This window comes from Orcinus orca, chromosome 2 (genome assembly GCF_937001465.1).
Source record: "Orcinus orca chromosome 2, mOrcOrc1.1, whole genome shotgun sequence".
Taxonomy (NCBI): Eukaryota; Metazoa; Chordata; class Mammalia; order Artiodactyla; family Delphinidae; genus Orcinus; species Orcinus orca.
In genome coordinates this window covers 78,500,401-78,520,714 of record NC_064560.1, presented here as the reverse complement: position 1 = coordinate 78,520,714, position 20,314 = coordinate 78,500,401, and the positions used below count along the sequence as shown (strand labels likewise).

Sequence of the window (20,314 nt, the reverse complement as noted above, 5' to 3'; positions counted from 1 at the left end):
ATTCGTCTCAAAGCCTGGTCCTTGGGAGTGAGGACATTTTGGATATAAACCCACACAGAGCTCCATCCAGATGCTGGGCTGGGGGGCTGGGGGAACTGCCAGGGTGTCCTGGGGTGACCACAGTCTTGGAGCATGCCATCTGCCGGGATGGGGCAAGGGTGATGCCCCAACAAGCACACCCTGGGCTCTGGATGGCAGCCAGTGTCCTGAAGCCTCATGTGGTCAAGCAGGCTCTGTGGCCCACGGGGAGGGACCCCAGAACCTGCTCCACGGAGGACTTAGGATAAGAAATGGAGCCTGGCTTTATAGCTGGAAATGGAATTTCACATCAGATGATGAAACCAACCAACCTCTTTGCTTTATTTATTCTTTAGGAGTAAGTGAAAATGTTTGATTGACTGGTGGCTTCAAAGCCCACATCGTCCTGCCCTGGAATTGCTGAGCGAGCTAAGCAGGGTTCCCTGAGCAGCCAGAGCCCCCATCCACAGCGGCTCTCTGGGCTGCCAGGGCCCAGGGCAGCTGAAGAGGTGGGGAACAATGTTATTTCCAGCTCCTGTCTCTGAGGATTTCATAAGTGCTTAACTACAGGGATTGCATTAAAAACTAGTGGGCATTAAAGTGCACTTGAATAATGATGCACCTGACACTCTTATTTTAACAGCTTGAGCTATATTTCATATACCATGCAACTCACCCATTTAAGGTGTACAGTTCAGGGTTTTTTATATTCACAGCCTTGTGCAGTGCTCCCCACCAGCTAATTTGAGAATGTTTTCATCAGAAAGAAACCCTGTACCCACTGGCAGTCACTCCCCATTCCCATCCTACCCCCCAACCGTGGCAAACCACGAATCCACTTTTTGCCTCTCAAGATATTCTTACTGTGGACATTTCACACCAATGGGACCACACACCATGGCTGACACCACCCTCTTGCACGAAGTGCTCTGATTCACATTGTGTCTTTCACTCCATTCAATGTCAGCCACTGTTCTCTCCAGAATTAGGAGGAAGCCGGGGCTCGGAAACACAGGATAACTTTCCTAAGGCTTGGGACTTCTTGGTACGACCCCAAGCAAGCTTAGTTCTCCAGCTGCAAACAGCTAAGGTTTCCAGTTTGGATGGACTGGTCCAAATAAGAGTGAAATCAGATGGCCTGTCCAGTGGCCTATAGTCCTGGGTTCTCCAGTGTGAGTGAGGCTACAGGGCGGCAGCTGAGTTTAGGCTGAAGGAAAGCCACCAGGAGCAGACAGTGAGAGCCAGCAAACCAGGGAACTGGCTCAGCAGCTGGTCTACCCCCTGGGTCTAAATCTCAGCTCTACCACCCAGGTTAGCCCCACCCCTGAGCATCAGGACCAGTAGCGGGGCTGGGGACTCCTCCCTTCCTTCTGCCTGGAGGCAGGACTCAGGACCTGGGGTGACCAGGCCCCTCCCAGAGGCTCTGTTCACCTGCCCTTCCCTCTCCTCCCCTCAGCACTCTTCCTGGAGACTTCAGCCCGAGTCACGGAGGGAAGAGCTTTTAACACACTGTCACCAACACCCAACCTCCAGAGCTCCTGGCTGGACAGGCCTAGCTGGGAGAGGGGCCTGTCTGCACCCTGACATTCTTGTAGCAAATCCCAAATATCACCTAGTAGAGAGAGCAAGTCACAAACGCATGGAGGTTTAGGCACGCAGAGGCCTGAACTGGCCGGGCTCTATAGCATGAGCCTCAGGGCAGGATGGCTTGCTGGGAAAAGTAAGAGAAAGCATGACAAGGTTGAACCAGAGCGGGAAGAGGTTTCACCTGGGGAGAGTTGCCCTTCTTGCCTTTCTTGGGCAACGTGCCAGCAAGAAGGATGCATGCTGGGAACACTTGCTGGCAGCATCTCTCTGAGCGGCCAAGTCAGCCTAGCCGGCCATAGGCACAATGCTATCCACTTGAGGCTGTCTTCCCAAGAAAGAGGCAGCTGGGGCACCAAGTCAGCTGAGGGCCAGCTTGGAGGCAATGCAGGGGCTGCAGGTGGGCGAGGGGCCAAGGGACACCCCTTTCCCGGATCACTGAATCCCTTTGCATGGAGGTCCCCACGGAGATCTCCAGCCTGGCCTTCTGTTATCTTCTCTCTTCCTAACAAGTGTCCTTCTTCTTTTTTGGAGGTTTTCATCTCTGGCCCTGTCCCTCCTTTTCAAGCCACATTTCTAGAAAGAGTGGTTGAAAGTACAATTCCTCTTCCATCTCCTATAATCTGGGCTCTACTCCGACAGTGCGGCCCTCCCCTTTCCCAGGTTCCTGTGGAGTCCAGCATCTGGCAGACCTCCTTCCTAAATGTCCCTCTGGGCCTCCTCCACTGGGTGTTGCCTTTGGAACCACATCCGCAAGGGATCCTGCTCCTGCCTGTTGGGATTGCTTTGTCTTCATTCCTTTTCTCTCTTGCCTTCTGTCCCATGTTGGTCTGGTGTCTCTCCATCCTCAAACACAACTTCTAGACAGAGGTTCCCCAAACCTGTGTCTTTAGCGCCTACTCCCCTGAATTCCTATCACATAGATTTTTTTCTGTCACCCCACCGAATGCACTCTCCAGCTCCTCGAATGCAGTGAATCCCAAACCCCATCTCTCCTCCACCTATAGCTCCCCATGATCCATACATAGTAGACAAACCATCCTCCCAGCCTCCTCTTCCACTGTATCCCCCTCCCCAGGGAACATCTGAGTTCTCGCCTTTGCCTCCCTCCTGACCTGTCTCTCTCCCTGCTCTATAGTATGATAGTAATAATATATTACTATATAGTAATATAGTCAAAGAAATGTTAACAACAGCAGCAATGACCATAATAGTGGCCAATGTTTATTAAGCACCCACCCTTCTGAAAGCTTTCCATGTATTAAATTGACAAAGCTTTGCACCCATGACACAAGGGGGCTCCTGGATTCTCCCCATTATACAGATGAGTAATGTTCAGTAGTTTGCCAGAGCTATCTTGCTGGAAAGCGTGGGCTCCAGAGTCTGCCAGCCTCAGCACTAAGCCAGACTTGGTCAATACCCTTGTTTAACACAGAGGTAGCTCCCAAGGGCAGGACCAAGAGCTGCTGACTTGGGGCTAAACCCCCTGCAGCGCTAATCCAAGTCTTGGGCAGGCAACAAGAGTGTGAGGAGTGGTCTGAGAACAGGGCTCCAGAGGCCCCACAGAGCAGGAGAGCACAGGCCAGGGTATAGTCAGGAGAAGGAGGTCTAGCTTTTTCCTTTGGGAGAGTTGGTACCAAAAAATTACCCCATCAGCAAGAATGTCCACAGAACATTCTCCCTAGAGGCTGCCTCCACCTCCTTCACAGTAGTCATTTCAGGGTCTGTGGATCCAGCATCTGCTCTGTTCTGCCCGCCTGACCCAGGAGATTTGGGGTGGTGCAGAGGACGGTGCCACGTGTGAGAAGCCCAGGAGGGCCACAGGGGCTGAGAAACCCACAGCAGACCAGTTTCGGACGGACGGCTGAGTATCTTCCCCCAAATTTTACAGATGACATTTTAGTATTTTTCTAATGAGTTTTTACTCTCCTTTAACTGGTTCCTTTAAGGGGTGATCTAACACTTTCAAGTTCTAGTCGATCCTCAGACAAGTATCCGCAATTTCAGCAGGTGACAGGCAGTATCTGGCCCTTCGCTGTTCACACTTTTCATTCACTGACTCTCCTCCTGCCCCGCAACATGATGGGAAGCCTGTCGCGTGCTGGGCAAAGGAAACATTGCTGGACATGTCAGCAAAGCAGAAGACTTGACCTCACACCAAAAGCTCTCAGCAGTGGAGCCCCTCCAGGAGCAGAGCACCTGTGTTACCTGTGTGTCCTAGGCACCCACGCTGTACCTGGACCGCTAAGCAGCATCCTGGTCAGTTGGCCCTCAGAGCCGGACGGCCGTGGGAGGCCCCAATTCTCCAGGTCACACCTGTGGCCCCCAGGCTCATGCCCACACAGCTGGCTCCCTCTGTGGGGGGGCACCCCCACTGCCCCCAGCAGGCAGCTCCACAACTCCACGCTACACCCTGTTCTCTCCCTCCTCCCTTTTCCCCACACTGCCCAGCCAAGTCGTGCACAACTATTAACATGATTACAGTAATTTCCAACTATTCACAGAAGCAGAGATACCAGTCCATACTTCCCATGTACCCCCAGCCCAGCTTCAACAAGGACCAACAGATGGCCAATCCAATGTCATTCATCTACCTTTCTTGTCTCTCTGTTTTGGAGCAAGGAGCTGGACAAGTTAACATGTTCTAGGACTTCTTACTTTGTTTACTGTCTCTCTAACTAGAGTGAAATAAACATGAAGGCAGAAATTTCTTTTCTATTCAGTTCACTGTGTTATCCCCAGAGCCTTGAAAAGAGCCTAGCACACAGTAGGTGCTCAGCAAATACTTGTTCAATGGCTGAGTGCATGAATGAAGGAATGAACTTCCAGGCAGGCTCCTCCTGCCTGGGGCCTGTGCTTACATTTATGGGGCCACATGTAGTCAACCTTGTTTCCCACGTCCCCACCTTCTCTGGCTGCTAGAGGGAGGGGATCTGACAAACTTCTACTGCTGACAGGCTCTTACCAAGCAGCCCCATGAGCTCAGGTGCAGGGCAACATTCCTCAAAGGCTGCACCAAGTGGCAAAGAATATATATATATAGTACTGTACTATACTATACAAAGTGGACCATTGAACAACACGGGTTTGAGCTGCGCAGTTCCATTTATTCACAGGTTTTTTTCAATAAACACAGTACTACACCATCCGAGATTGGCTGAATCCGTGGATGCAGAATTGCACATCCAGAGGGCAGACTATGGAGCTTGAGCATCCAGGGATTCTGGTATCCCTGGCAGGTCCCGGAACCAATCCCCCATTGACACTGACCATGTGAATTTTCAGCTGGGTGGGGGTTGGCATCCCCCAACCCTTGTGGCTCAAGGGTTGACCGCATATGTACATGTAGTCTGTCAAACAGAAGGGGAAGCCCAGGCAGAGGTCTGATACTCACATGCACCCACGAAACCTAGTCAGGTCGTTGTTGGGCTTCTCACACTCGATTACGCTGGTGAACGTCAAAGGATTGAATTCGGAGACCTAAAATAATAGCACATACACATTAGAGAGATCTGAGCTCAGCCTGTCCATCTAAAAGGCACTTGCTTCTCTGTCTCCCACCCACAGCAGGAACATTCCATGAAGAAGGACTCTGCCTTGTAACCTGTGCAGAGTCTCTCTCTCTCTCACACACACACACCACACACAGAGCACTTGGCCTGTGCATCTTTGTTTTTACAGTGAATGACAGTGAGCCCATAGAACTGTAGCTCTAATGCAAATTAAGCACATATGGTATAAGAGGGAAGCCACTAGTGACGGGAAGGAATGAGTGAGTTTCTTGAGACAGACCAGCACCTTCCAACTTTCTATACAGATTTAGAGAAGCAGATTCCATCTGGAAAATAGGAACTTAGAATAAAAATATCACTTCCTCAATGTGCGCTAAAAATTCTTCACAGATATTTGGGGAAAAACAGTTAAATAATCAATGTGTCAGCCACCAATTTCTTTATTATTCTGCTTGATGAAAAAAATGACAGCTCACCACAAAGAAAGTCCTTCACTTAGAATTTGGCACTGATAGATGAAGCAAGGCCTGGCTCGCGTGGAGAAATGAGGAGTGGGGAGAGGGAAGGGGCGAGAGGAGGGGGGTGGTAGGGAGGGAAGAGAGAAATACCGGGAATATGTCTTTAGTGTAAATAACTGAGTACATTTATGGGTTTTTAAAAATCAGCTTGCTTTGATCAGGCTGGCCACTCTCTTTTCTCCATGAGTGTCACAAGTGGTTAAAAAAAAAAAAAAAAAAAAAAGGACTTGTCTTTCCTCACGCAAGCATGGCGTCACAAAAAAAGTGCAACTGGGGCTTCCCTGGTGGCGCAGTGGTTGAGAGTCCGCCTGCCGATGCAGGGGACACGGGTTCGTGCCCCGGTCCGAGAAGATCCCACATGCCGCAGAGCGGCTGGGCCCGTGGGCCATGACCGCTGAGCCTGCGCGTCCAGAGCCTGTGACAGGAGAGGCCACAACAGTGACAGGCCCGCGTACCGCAAACAAAAAAAAAGAAGTGCAACTGGTTAAAAATCAAAGGAATAAACATTGTTGATACCCACCCAGATAACTATTACTCCAGCAAAGCAATGCCCTCCCTGGGACAGGATACGGCTGTAAAGGCAATGACTCAAAAGTCTGTCCTGACTGTTTTCCCGTATAGCATGTACATTAAAAGAACTCACTACATAGTAGTAGCTCAATTCAACAGCTGAAAGGAAAGTGCCATTTTAAAAGCCTCTTCCTGAAGTTTCATTAGCCATCGGCCCCTCTCTCCGTGGACTGAAATGGCCTCTGGCTCTGTTCCAGAGTAAGGCTATGCTTGGAGAAGCGGTGTTTATTTCAAGCCTTGTGCTTCTCTTGAAGCCAGTTGGCTGACTTTTCCAGAGCAGACATCTGCAGATACAGTGCCCAGGACGGCCATGAAGGGAGGGAGTTCTGCAGCACACCAGGGTTATTCTTGGCAGACAGGGAGGGTAGACTTAAAATACTCTGTCTCTGTTTATGATTCTTTCTCTCTAAGAAAAATGTAATGTGCATGGCTCAGAAACGGTAGAACATTCTGTCTCTGGGGCTTCAGAGCTGCATTTGTAATGTTCTACTAATAACCATGTGCCTTAGGGAATGTGCATCCCCAGGGCATGGGATGCCTGGCCTCCTCTGCTTTGTCTGGAATTGGGGAGGATTTTTAGAGCTGGAGGGATTTTTAGAGACTGTTATGGGTTAAACTGTGTCTCCTTACGCCACCCCCAGAATCCATACGTTGAAGTCCTAACCCCCAGTACCTCAGAATGTGACTGTATTTGGACATAGGGTCTTTTCAAAGATAATTAAGGTAAAATGTGATCATCAAGGTTAGCCCTCATACAATCTGCTTGGTGTACTTATAAGAAGAGGGAATTTGGACACAGACACAAACTGAGGGAAGACTGTGAAAAGAAAGAGGGAAGAGACACCCATCTACAAGCCAAGGAGAGGGGCTTCAAAGAGAGCAGTCCTGTGGACACCCTGATCTTGGACTCTGCAGCCTCCAGCACTGTGAGGAAATAAATTTGTTGTTTGGGCCACTCCTAGCCTTAACAAACTAATACAGAGACCATCTCTGAGTTTCCCATTTAAAAAGGGTTTCATGTCCAGAGCATACCTTTTGGGTGAGAAAATTCTGCTTATCTTGATTGTTTCCAAAGTAATTGGCAATTTCTTAATAACCTCATTTAAGAAATATATTTATTCATCACTCCATCCAGTCATCTACCCATCTCCTTCATGCCAAACTGGCCTCAAGGTAGTGCCCAAGTCATCCAACAGCCAACCTTCTGTTGACCTGGTACCGGAGCATGGACAGAAGGTCCAGTCTATCCTTCCATTCCAAGCATGCTAACTCCATTTTTTGAAAAAGCAGACAAAAAGCTGGGGAAGATGAAACAGTTCTGGAGATGGACGGTGGTGACTGTTGCACAAGAATGTGAATGTACTTAATGTCACAGAACTGTACATTTAAAAAAAAGTTAAAATGGGGAATTCCCTGGTGGTCCAGTGGTTAGGACTCCACACTTTCTCTCTGTGCTTTCACTGGCGAGGGCCCAGGTTCAATCCCTAGCCAGGGAACTAAGATCCTGCAAGTCGCACAGTGTGCCAAAAAAGGAAAAGAAAAGAAAAGAAAAGTTCAAAGCAATAAAGAGATTCTATCTAAAAAAAAAAACAACAAAAAAGGTTAAAATTGTACCTTTTGCTGTTATGTGTATTTTACCACAAAAAAAAGTTTAAAGAAAGCAAATATAAACAATCATTGACAATTGACTGTGAAGAAATAGATGAATCATCAAGTAGCACCTAGCTCAGAGATCCAGGAATTTCAGCACAAATACAGAGAGCCTCATGCTTAACTCACCCAAGGGCACCTCTGTACCGTTATCTATATCATAATCATCAATTACAGCTACAATGTTTTATAGGTCACCTACTGCCAGGCATTGTGCTAAGTGGTGTTCACCACCACTCACAGCACCACAATGAGGTTGGTTTTCAAACTACCTTTAATGTGGGGTAATTAAGGACCATGTCCAAGGTCAAGAGACCTTGGAGCAAGTGAGGGAAGCTCCTTGGCCTCTCAGACATCCAGCTCAGCCGCCGACCTCACCAAGACTATCTTGCATTAACGAGAAAAGATAACGTATGTATAAGCCAGAAAGTGTAGAACTGATTCCACAGAAATTACCAAAGAAACAAACATGTCAAAGTTTGAATGTTTTCAAAAACATACGTCAATTAAATGTACCCCCTTCCCATCTTCAGCAATGCCCCTGGATGTAGTTAGCACAGTTCACTGAAAACCGGAGTAAAAAAATCAGGAGCCCTGGGATTTACTCCTAGTTCTTCTGATTAAGAAGTGCAGACCTCTTGGCATTTAGACTTGGCTCTCCAAGATCTCCGGAGCTCTGTGAATTCACAGTTCCATGAATGCAGAGGTGATTCTAACCACCCCCACCCCACCGCCTGCAATGGCCTTGGTACTGGAAGGCGCTGCAGAAGCAGCATGATCCACGAGGATACCGTCACACCAGCAGGCCTTCAGCCATGCCGCCCACTCTCTCCGCAGCTTGGCCACAGCACACCCAGCATCTTGGGCCAAGTGCAGCTGACATCATTCACTGCAGAGCCTACATGTCCAAACAAGCACCTTACTGGCAATAAAATGCACATGGTTTCTGCTGCAAACATTTCTCAAGCTTCTTTGGATGAAGTGATTTGACCTCATTAGGTAGGTGGGAAAGAAGAGTAAGGGTGGTGACACAGGGGAGAGCCCTGGCCCCTGCCTTTGAACTTGTATTTCTCTAGAAACTGTGGCAGTTGACAACCTTGTGGGCCAAGTCACCCCAGATTGTGGTCCCTCCTTCTTCCCTCCAAAGATGCCCAGCTCCCACATCCTCCTGACACTTGGCACCCCCTCAGGTAGAACAGCTACCTGTGCAGGTGCCATGTCCCTGGTTTAACCACACAGGGGAGTCTGGTATTGAATGCAGTGCCCAGACCAGTTGCTGAATGAATGTTTGATTCACCAGGAAGATTCTTTTTCTTTTTTAAAATTGGAGGATAATTGCTTTACAATGTTGTGTTAGTTTCTGCTGTACAGTGAAGTGAATCAGTTATATGTATACCTATATCCCCTTCCTCATGGACCTCCCTCCCACCCCCCCATCCCACCCCCTTAGGTCATCACAAAGCACCAAGCTGACCTTCCTGTGCTTTATAGCATGTTCCCACTAGGTATCTATTTTACACATGGGAGTGTATGTACATCAATACTGATCTCCCAATTCATCCCACCCTCTCCTTCCCCTCCTGTGTCCACATGTCCGTGCTCTACATCTACGTCTCTATTCCTGCCTTACAAATAGGTTTATCTGTACCATTTTTCTAGATTCCACATATATGCGTTAATATACGATATTTGTTTTTCTTTTTCTGACTTACTTCACTCTGTATGACAGTCTCTAGGTCCATCTACATCTCTACAAATGACCCAGTTACGTTCCTTTTCATAGCTGAGTAATATTCCATTGTATGTATGTACCACAACTTCTTTATCCATTCACCTGTCAATGGACATTTAGGTTGTTTCCATGTCCTGGCTATTGTAAATATTGCTGCAATGAACACTGGGGTACATGTGTCCTTTTGAATTATGGTTTTCTCAGGGTATATGCCCAGTAGTGGGATTGCTGCGTCCTATGGTAGTTCTATTTTTAGTTTTTTAAGGCACCTCCAAACTGTTTTCCATAGTGGTTGTATCAATTTACATTCCCGCCAACAGTGTATGAGGGTTCCCTTTTCTCCACACCCTGTCCGGCATTTATAGCTTGTAGATTTTTTGATGATGGCCATTTCTGACCGGTGTGAGGTGATATACCTCATTGCAGTTTTGATGTGCATTTCTCTAATGATTAGTGATGTTGAGAATCTTTTCATGTGCCTCTTGACCATCTGTATGTCTTCTTTGGTGAAATGTCTATTTAGGTCTTCCACCCATTTTTTAATTGGGTTGTTTGTTTTTTTGATATTGAGTTCCACGAGCTGTTTGTATATTTTGGAGATTAATCTTTTGTCTGTTGCTTCATTTGCAAATATTTTCTCCCATTCTGAGGGTTGTCTTTTCATCTTGTTTATGGTTTCCTTTGCTGTGCAAAATTCTGTTATCAATCTTGTGTTTCACATTTGCATTAAATTAGTGGTCCCCAACCCTTTTGGCACCAGGGACTGGTTTTGTGGAAGATAATTTTTCCACGGATGGGGGTAGGGTGGGGTTGGGTGGGGGATGGTTCAGGCTTTGGACCATTACTGGTCCACGGCCTGGGGGTTGGGGACCACTGCATTAAATGAATGACTAATAAATACTCTGTAAAAGCAGAAGTGGACTCCCTCCATCCTATAACAGAAGCAGTGATGTCTGAAAAAGGCCATTTATAGTCCATTAAAGAAGAGACATTATTTTTTATCATAAAAAAGTTACATAGGTGGTGTTACCCTGGTGGTAAAAAAAAGTTACCCTGGTGGTGCAGTGGTTAAGAATCAGCCTGCCAATACAGGGGACAAGGGTTCAAGCCCTGGTCCAGGAAGATCCCACATGCTGCAGAGCAACTAAGCCTGTGTGCCACAACTACTGAGCCTGCGCTCTAGAGCCCGCAAGCCACAACTACTGAGCCTGCGAGCCACAACTACTGAGCCCACATGCCACAACTACTGAAGCCCACACACCTAGAGCCCGTCCTCCTCAAGAAGAGAAGCCACCGCAACGAGAAGCCCCCGCACTGCAACGAAGAGTAGGCCCCGCTTGCCGCGACTAGAGAAAGCCCACACAGCAACAAAGACCCACTGCAGCAAAAAATAAATAAATAAATAAATTTTAAAAATTAAAAAATAATTTAAAAAATTAAAATGTTACATAAACCAGTTTACATTGCTTTGCCGATGGGACAAGCAGGTGCCGCCAGCAGGAACCTCACCTGGATCTCCCTGTGGAGACTTCAGAGTGAGGCTGTGTTGTCTTGGTCTCTGGGTCCCAGAGGAGGCTGGTGAGAGGACCCACAGAGCCTGGCAATACCACCTCCTGCACCAGCGGCCAGACCTGGGCACACATGAGCTCCTTCTATTCTCTGCCTCTGGGACCCCCATCCTGAAAACACCCTTTGTGTCCTGTGGTCTGCCACGATCTCCTCCACACAAGGGACTCAGGGTTCCCCTCCACCTCCAGCCTCAACATCACTGCCCCACAGTAGCCTTTGAAGGCTGATCACCCTACTTCGGCTGCTGCACTACAGAATGAGATCTGCACCTCCATGCAGCAGCCAGGCTCTGCCCAGGGGGCCCCGAGGTGACCCTGTTGGCTGCCCCCATCCCTCCTGGCACCCGTTCCTGCACTCAGGGGCCCTGGAGAGGCCCACACCTTTCCACATGACGTACTTTGCCCTCCCGCCTGACTCCACCTGGCTAACCGCCCCCTGCACTGCAGGATGTGGACAGCCCCCTGCCTTAGGTTGGGCAGGCGGGTACTGCTACTCCGTGCTTGCATGGCCCCCACACACATTGCTCCTTCCCTGGGCCTCAGATTCTCTGAGGACAGGACTTCTGTTTCCTCAAGACCAGCACAGGGTCTGGTGCACACATGACCCAGGGGTGACAGATGCTTATTCCTCAAGGATCTCATGTACCACAAGCTCCCGAATAGACCCAGAGCTCCGTGCTGAGCCCTTGGAGGCCTGGACCCCTTGATTACCAGACACCCCTCACCTGATGCTAAGGCAGATGGGACTGCCAGGGGGCCCGGTAGGGCCTCTCTGTGTTCCAGAAAGCACAGTCCCTCTTTAACAAGTGTGAGGGTAGCAATATCAAATGATTTCTTCATAGCCTCTAATTTGGCTGCTTATTTATTGACGATGGGTGAACAATACCTGCATTAATTTAGGCAAAACATTTAACCCAAATGCATGGAATAACTATCCCAACTCTTATTTTCCATTTTTAGTACAATTTGTATTTACTACACGCCTGTCAGTGCTGTGGGCATTCAAAAGAGGGCAGACGGCCCAATACTGAATGAGGGAATGAACGAATGATTTACTGCAAAGATTAGATTGCCAAATCAATATTTTCAGTCAGTTACCCTGAAATGGGAAAGAAATTGTCTACCACGGTGTCCCCTGGCTCATGGCAGGGTGTCCCCTGATCAATCAGTTTTTATTAAATAACTAAAAACCTGAATGAAACCAAAGGCACTCTGGTCCTGGGGGCAGGAGAAGCCAAATGTATAAGGAGTCTTCAACCAAAGAATCTTCTCTCCAATTGGTTTCATAGTTCAGTGTAACGCTGGGAGTTTATGCCCAATACAAACAGAAATAGAATAGAAATTATCACAAAACACATTTAAGTAACTAATCTACAACTGCAGGAGTTTGACTATCATTTAACACATCCTAGATTCATAAGTGCATAAGGAGGCTGGCACAGCAGCTGGTGACAGGGCCCTGGATGGCAGGCAGTCCAGAATGTGGCGATTTTTCTGAGTGCCACACCGGCTCCTGATCCATCAGTGTCTCCAGGGAAACAAAGCTGACAGGGACAGCAGACAGGCATCAGGGCCTCAGCGGGCCTCACAGGAGGCTTCTGAACATCAGCGTCTTTGACAGCTGATAGAGACCTGATTGAGGGGTGTCTGGGCTGAGGTCTTCTTTTTCCAATTGCAAATTTTCCTGCCACAAGTACCTGCACTAGACTTCCCTTTGTGTGAAGGCAGAAAGCCAGGCTTTCATTTGTTAAATCTGACTTAAAAATGCACAAGCCAGCCCTCCCTTCCTTCCCTACCTTTTCCTCCTTTGTTCCCTTGTCTCCTTGCTGGTTCACAGTCAAAAAGCCTCAAAGCTTATTTTAGATGGTGGCCAAGTACAAAGGCTCAGAGTGCTGGGTTTGAGCCTGAATTCTCAAAATTAAAAGGCTTTCTTTCCCTCTCACTACAAATGCTCCATGCTGCCTCTGTAGGCTGTGACTGCCAGCAGAGGTGCCTTTTTTTTAAAAAAATCAAAAGTGTAAAGAGTATCTAAGGGCTGGCTATGCTTTCAGACAGTTAAGCAATAGAGTTGTTTTTACAGAAAACCAACTTCAAAACCTAAATGAGGGCCATTCTTTAAAATAGACCTCTTAAAGAATCTGTACTTAATCCAACACGGTGCCACTGCATAAAACACGTCTGGATCGGCGCTGCTGATCTGCTCTGCTCTGCCAGGTGACAGGCCAGCCTGTCTGCTTCCCAGTGTCAACTGAAAAAAAATGCACAACCTAAAAGTTCAGAATTGTGTTTTATTCCGCGTACATTCTGAGGACCTCACGACCAGGACACAGCATCTCAGATAACACTGAAGAACCATTCTGAAGAGGTGGGGTGGGGTGGCCAAGATATATAGTAGTTTTTGCAACAAAAGACCAGGTAGTCGGAACATCAAAAGATTACTGTTGATTAAAGAAAACCAGATATATCAAGTTAAGGAATTTGGTGCTTTTCTCTGTATGGGAAAGATGCAAGAGTCTGGGCTCACTGAAAGCATTCCTTTGACATGCATCTCAGCTATCTGGGGCCAAGTAGCCTGTGCTTTCTCATCCTGAGTTTCTTCAGGCAGGCTGTTGGGGTGAGGGTGAGAGCGGCTTAAAGGCAAACACTGTTTCCATCCTGAGTTCCCTCAGGGCTCACTGTCCCTAAGGTGATGGCTTGATGGCTGCAACATCCTTTTTTTTTAATGATATAGCAGGTGATATTTTTCATTCACACCAACCACAGGCCTCCAGTCCCTCTTTCATCACCAAAGGTGATGTGTGATGTGTAGGCACAGACCGGGCAGCGGGTGTGAACCTGTCCCGTTTTGGAGATCACTGAGCAGACAGCCCAACTGGAAAAAAAGGCACCCACCTCTCACAAGGTGGCTTGAAGGGAACTGAAACCTGGGTGCATTTATAACCAAGTGGATTCTGAGGGCAGCTCCCAAGGGTAACCATGTAGGAGAGAGTCATACTGCTGGTGTTAGAAGAAAATCAGGATGGAGGATACAAAAAGAGGTCAGCTAAGGAGCCCTTCACTAACCTGGGAAATGACCAAAAGGGCAGCAGGAAAGTAGAATTCTAAAGCGCAACCAGACTAGTTCACTCATTGGAATTCAAGAGAGAGAAAAAAAATGCCCAGCTTGAAAGATAGGCAATTTGGACCAAACGTCCAGCTGGGGGCAAATAGAAACACTGGACAAAATATTAAAAACGACTGCCCAAAGGTATCAGAGATTTAACAAGAAGGTGAAGTAGAATCAAATCTAGAAAAGACAAAAATCTGGAGAGTTGGGACTGATCTTTGGGGCCTCTTTTTCCTTCAGGGAGTCTCTGGTCTCTAAAAGAGATAGTAGAGAAACGAGTGGAGCTAATGAGACCAGTGGTGAGTGCAGGACCTGAGCCAGTTTCCTCCCTCTGCTGTAACACATGTGCTATCTTCCAGGTCTGGAGGTCAAAAGTTGGAAAGGGGCCTCACTGAGCAACCAAGGTATCTAGAGGGCTATGTTGCTGTGTTCCTTCTGAAGGCTCTAGGAGAAAATCCACTGCTTTGCCTCTTCCAGCTTCTCGAGGCCCTTCCCATTCCTTCACTCACAGTTTCCTTCCATTTTCAAAGTCAGCATCTGGGGATGGAGTCTTTCTCGCGCTGACATTCACTATCCTGCCTCCTCTTTCACTTCTCAGGGCCCCTGTAATTACTAGGAGACTGCCTCAATAGTTCAGGATAATTAGTGATATTATCCCCACCTCAGGGACAGCTGATTAGCCACCGTAATTCCATTTTCAACTTTAATTTCCCCTCGTCATGTAACACAACATATTCCCCGGTCCAGGGGATTAAGACATGGGCGAAAGTGAGGGGCTATTATTCTGCTACCATAGAACTCACTGGGGCCTGGCAGTGAACCAGAAGTAAGAGTGAGCCTTTGTGCAAACTGCTCCTCAGCTTAGGGTCAACTGGGTGGCCCAGAAAATATCACGAACTGGCACTGGATTAAGGTCATTCCAGATTGCGGGAACTCCCAGATAATGAACAAAACAAAGTCCTCACTTAATTAAAAAAAAAACATATAATCCTAGTCCTCAAATTATTTATAAGAAATAAATTTCCAAGTACAATGTCAGACACATACTCAGAGATAACCAAGCACAACACAAGATAAGGTATCATACAATAAGAACCAACAAAAATAAGAATAGGATCAGGCTTATAGGGACTTTAAATTACCATGCTTGCGATGATCCTGAAGTTAAAGATAAGATTGACCAGACTGGCACTTAGAAGAGCTAGAAACTATAAAAAATGACCTAACAGATTTAAACAAATGAACACCTCATACCAGCCAGAATGGCCATCATCAAAAGCCTACAAATAATAAATGCTGGAGAGGATGTGGAGAAAAGGGAACCCTCCTACACTGTGGGTGGGAATGTAAATTGGTGGAGCTACTATGGAAAACAGTTTGGAGGTTCCTTAAAAGACTAAAAATAGTTACCAGATGATCCAGCAATCCCACTCCTGGGTATATATCTGGAGAAAGCCATAATTCAAAAAGATACATGCGCCCCAATGTTCATAGCAACTCTATTTACAATAGCCAAGACATGGAAGCAACCTAAGTGTCCATCAACAGATGAATGGATAAAGCAGATGTGGTATATACATACAATGGAATATTACAAAGAATGAAATAATGCCATTTGCAGCAACGTGGAGGGACCTGGAGATTATCATACTAAGTGAAGTAAGTCAGACAGAAAGACAAATACTACATGATACCACTTATAAGTGGAATCTAAAAAAATGATACAAATGAACTTGTTTACAAAACAGAAAGAGACTCACAGACAAAGAAAACAAACTTATGGTTACCAAAGGGGAATGGGGGGGACAAATTAGGAGTTTGGGATTAAAATATACACACTACTATATATAAAATAGATAACCAACAAGGACAGGGACAGGGAACTATACTCAATATCATGTAATAACCTATAATGGAAAAGAATCTAAAAAGAATATATGTGTGTGTGTATATATATATATATATAGGTATATATATATGTATGTATAACTGAATCTCTTTGCTGTATACCTGAAACTAACTCAACATTGTAAATCAACTATATTTCAATAAAAGTTAAACAAACAAAAAACGAACTAGACCTGAAAAAAAAAATTACAAGCTTGATTACTGGTTCAATGGAAGATTTGGTAAAGCTGAAGAGAAAATTATTACACTAGAAGAAAAGTTAGAAAAAAATAGAATAAGGCATTGGGAGACTAGAAGTTGAAAGCTAACAGAAGACAGGGTAAGAGACACAGAGGAGAGAGGGGGAAAGGCTGACATATTTGTCATTGGGAAGGAGGGAATGAATTATGCAGGAGGAATATTTGAAGAAATAATAGCTGAGAATTTAGTAAATCTGATTAAAAGCACCAAACCACAGATCCATAAACCTTAAATAGTTAAAGGAAGATTATACCTAGGCACACGACACTAAAATGCTGAAGACCAAAGAAGATAAAATCTTAAAAGGAAACTGAGAGTGTCACTGGCAGACTAGAACTAAAGAAAATCTAAATAGTGCTCTTCAAAGAGAAGGAAAAATGGTCCTGGTTCAGATGCAGGAAAGAATGAAGAGCAGCAAAAAGGTAAATGTGAGGGCAAATGTGAATACATGGTGACTGTATTAAACAATAATAATGACATCTCAGGGGATTTATAAACAGTTATAATTATAACACATACCTATAAGAGCATGTAAGTTAAGAGAGAATAAAAAGATGTTAAAAGAAAAAGTCCTTGCATTGTCCAGGGAAAGGATAAAAATCAATTCATATTTATTAAATACTGATAACTCAAAGATGCATGCTGTAATCTCTAATACAACCACTAATATAAGAGTAAAGGAATGTATAACTTCCAACCCAGCTGGAGAAAGAAAAATAAAATGCTCAGTTGGGAATTCCCTGTCTGTCCAGTGGTTAGGACTCGGAGCTTTCACTGTCAAGGGCCCAGGTTCGATCCCTGGTCAGAGAACTAAGATTATGCAAGCCATGTGGCATGGCAAAAATAAATAAATAAATAAATAAACAAACCTCTCAATTAATCTAAAAGCAGGCGAAAATGGAGGAAAAAGGGAAAATGGTCCAGGCAGAACAAATAAAAGATGGAATCTTCACACTCAAATATACTTCCCAACAGTAACATTAAAAGTGAATCATGTAAAATCTTTTAGGGAAAACATAAAGATTGTCAGAATGAATTTTATTAAATACTCAACAATATGGTATTTGTAAGAAAAATACAGATACCGGAAAACAATGTGAAAGGATGAAAAATATATCTGACAAAGAGTAACAAAAAGAAAGCTAGTGTACCTGTATTAATCTTAGACTAGGTGATTTTGAATCAAAAAGCATATCTACATATAAAAAGGGTTAACTCAAAATGATAAAAAGTTCAATCCATAAGAAAATAAAAATAACTCTAAATAACATAACTTCAAAACAAAGCCACAATCTTAATAGAGGGATTTTAACAATCCTTTCTCAGTATTTGACAGGACAGTCAAAAACCCAGAAGGTACAGAAAATTTGAACAGCACTATTAACAAACTTAACTGAATAGGTATATACGTATATATATAAAACACTGCACTCAGACTTTCCTGGTGGCTCAGTGGTTAAGAATCTGCCTGCCAATGCAGGGGACATGGGTTCGATCCCTGGTCCAGGAAGATCCCACATGCCATGGAGGAACTAAGCCCACGTGCCACAACTACTGAAGCCCTCGCACCTAGAGCCCATGCTCTGCAACAAGAGAAGTCTGAACACCATAATGAAGACCCAACACAGCCAATAAATAAATAAATAAATATAAAACACTGCACTCAACAACTGTAGAATACATCCTTTTCAAGTGCAGACACAAAATTCACAAACATTAACCATTTTCTGAGCCATAAAGCAAGTAACAAATCTCAAAAAAGTGAACATAGAATTCAAATAAACCAGAATACATAATAAAAAGATTTTTTAAAAGACTTCTTGCTTTGAAATTATGGAATATAATTCTAAATAATCAATTGGTCAAAGAAAAAAGTCACAAGAGAAATTAAGACATGTATTTACCTAAATACTATTAAATACGCTATGTATCAAAACTTGTGGGATATTGCTTCCTTTCAGGGAAATTAAGAGCCTATTCGCATATATTAAAAGTATTAAAAGCTGAAATAACAAGATAAGCATCCACCTCAAAAATTAGAAAACAGTAAATGAAATCTAAAGAAAGTTAAATGAAGGCTATATTAAACATAATAGAAAAAAATAAAAGTACAAATATCATAACTAACCCACCCCAGAAAGACTAAGCTTGAAAAGAATGAGTATAAATTACAAATAACAGGAATAAAAAAGAGGTTTTCACTATAGATCCTACAGGCATCAAAAAGTTTAAAGGTATTATATGAATAACTGTATGCCAATAAGTTTGAAACTTAAATGAAAAGAACAGATTATTAGAGAAATACAAAATACTAAAATTTATAGTAGAAAAATAAACATTCTAGTTATTTACACATTAATGAATTGAAAGATATTTAAATCTTCCACAAAGAAAACTTCAGATTCAGATGATTTCACTAGTGAATTTTAGCAAAATCTGAGGAAGTAATAACACTCACTGATGAAAACTGTTCAGCGATAAGGACACTTTCCAACTTATTTTCTGAAGCCAACATCAACTTGATACTGAAACCCAACAAACACATTATGAAAACAGAAAATTACAAGCCTATCTTACTATGCAAATATTCTTAATAAAACATTAGCAAACTAAGCCCAACAGTATATATTAAAAGATAATACATTAGGAAAGTGGTTGTAGTCCAAACATTCAAAGTTGGTATGGTATTAGAAAAAAATCAGAGATTGGTTCATGATGGCAGAGTAGAAGGACATGCTCTCACTCCCTCTTGCAAGAGCATCGGAATCACAACTAACTGCTGAACAATCATCAAGAGGAAGACACTGGAACTCACCAAAAAAGATAAAACACGTCCAAAGACAAAGGAGAAGCCACAATGAGATGGTAGGAGGGGTGCAATCACAAGAAAACCAAACCCCATAACTGCTGGGTGGGTGACTCACACATTGGAGAACACTTATACCACAGAAGTCCACCCACTGGAGTGAAGGTTCTGAGCCCCACGTCAGGCTTCCCAACCTGGGGGTCCGGCAACGGGAGGAGGAATTTCTAGAGAATCAGACTTTGAAGAATAGTGGGATTTCATTACAGTACTTTGACAGGACTGGGGGAAACAGAGGCTCCACTCTTGGAGGGCACACACAAAGTGATGTGTACAGTGGGACCCAGGGGAAGGTCGAGTGACCACACAGGAGACTGAACCAGACCTACCTGCTATTATTGGAGGGTCGCCTCCAGAGGCGGGGGGTGGCTCTGTCTCACCGTGAGGACAAGGACACTGGCAGCAGAAGTTCTGGGAAGTACTCCTTGGCGTGAGCGCTCCCAGAGTCCACCATTAGCCCCACCAAAGAGCCCAGGAAGGCTCCAGTGTTGGGCTGCCTCAGGCCAAACAACCAACAGGAAGGAAACCCAGTGCCACCCATCAGCAGACAAGCAGATTATAGTTTTACTGAGCTCTGCCCACTAGAGCAACAGCCAGCTCTACCCACCACCAGTCCCTCCCATCAGGAAACTTACACAAGCCTTTTAGATAAACTAATCCACCAGAGGGCAGACAGCAGAAGCACGAAGAACTACAATCCTGCAGCCTGTGGAACAAAAACCACATTCACAGAAAGACAGACAAGATGAAAAGGCAGAGGGCTAATGTAACACATGAAGGAACAAGAAAAAAACCCACAAAAAGAACTAAATGAAGTGGAGATAGGCAACCTTTCACAAAAAGAATTCAGAATAATGATAGTGAATATGATCCAGAACCTTGGAAAAAGAATGGAGGCAAAGATCGAGATGATGCAAGAAATGTTTAAAAAAGATCTAGAAGAATTAAAGAACAAACAAACAGAGATAAACACACAATAACTGAAATGAAAAATGAAAACACACTGGAAGGAATCAACAGCAGAATAACTGAGGCAGAAGAACAG

At 44.9% G+C, this 20,314-nt stretch overlaps 1 protein-coding gene across 2 annotated transcripts in view; it reads right to left on the bottom strand.

The window, feature by feature from the left end:
- ATP10A (ATPase phospholipid transporting 10A (putative)) overlaps positions 1-20,314 on the bottom strand; it is a 181,275-nt gene that overhangs the window by 60,084 nt on the left and 100,877 nt on the right. For both annotated transcript variants that reach the window (XM_049706097.1, XM_004271676.4), the window contains one exon: positions 4,997-5,082. In XM_049706097.1, coding sequence (XP_049562054.1) covers positions 4,997-5,082 — 86 coding nt within the window. The remainder of the gene's footprint in view (positions 1-4,996; positions 5,083-20,314) is intronic.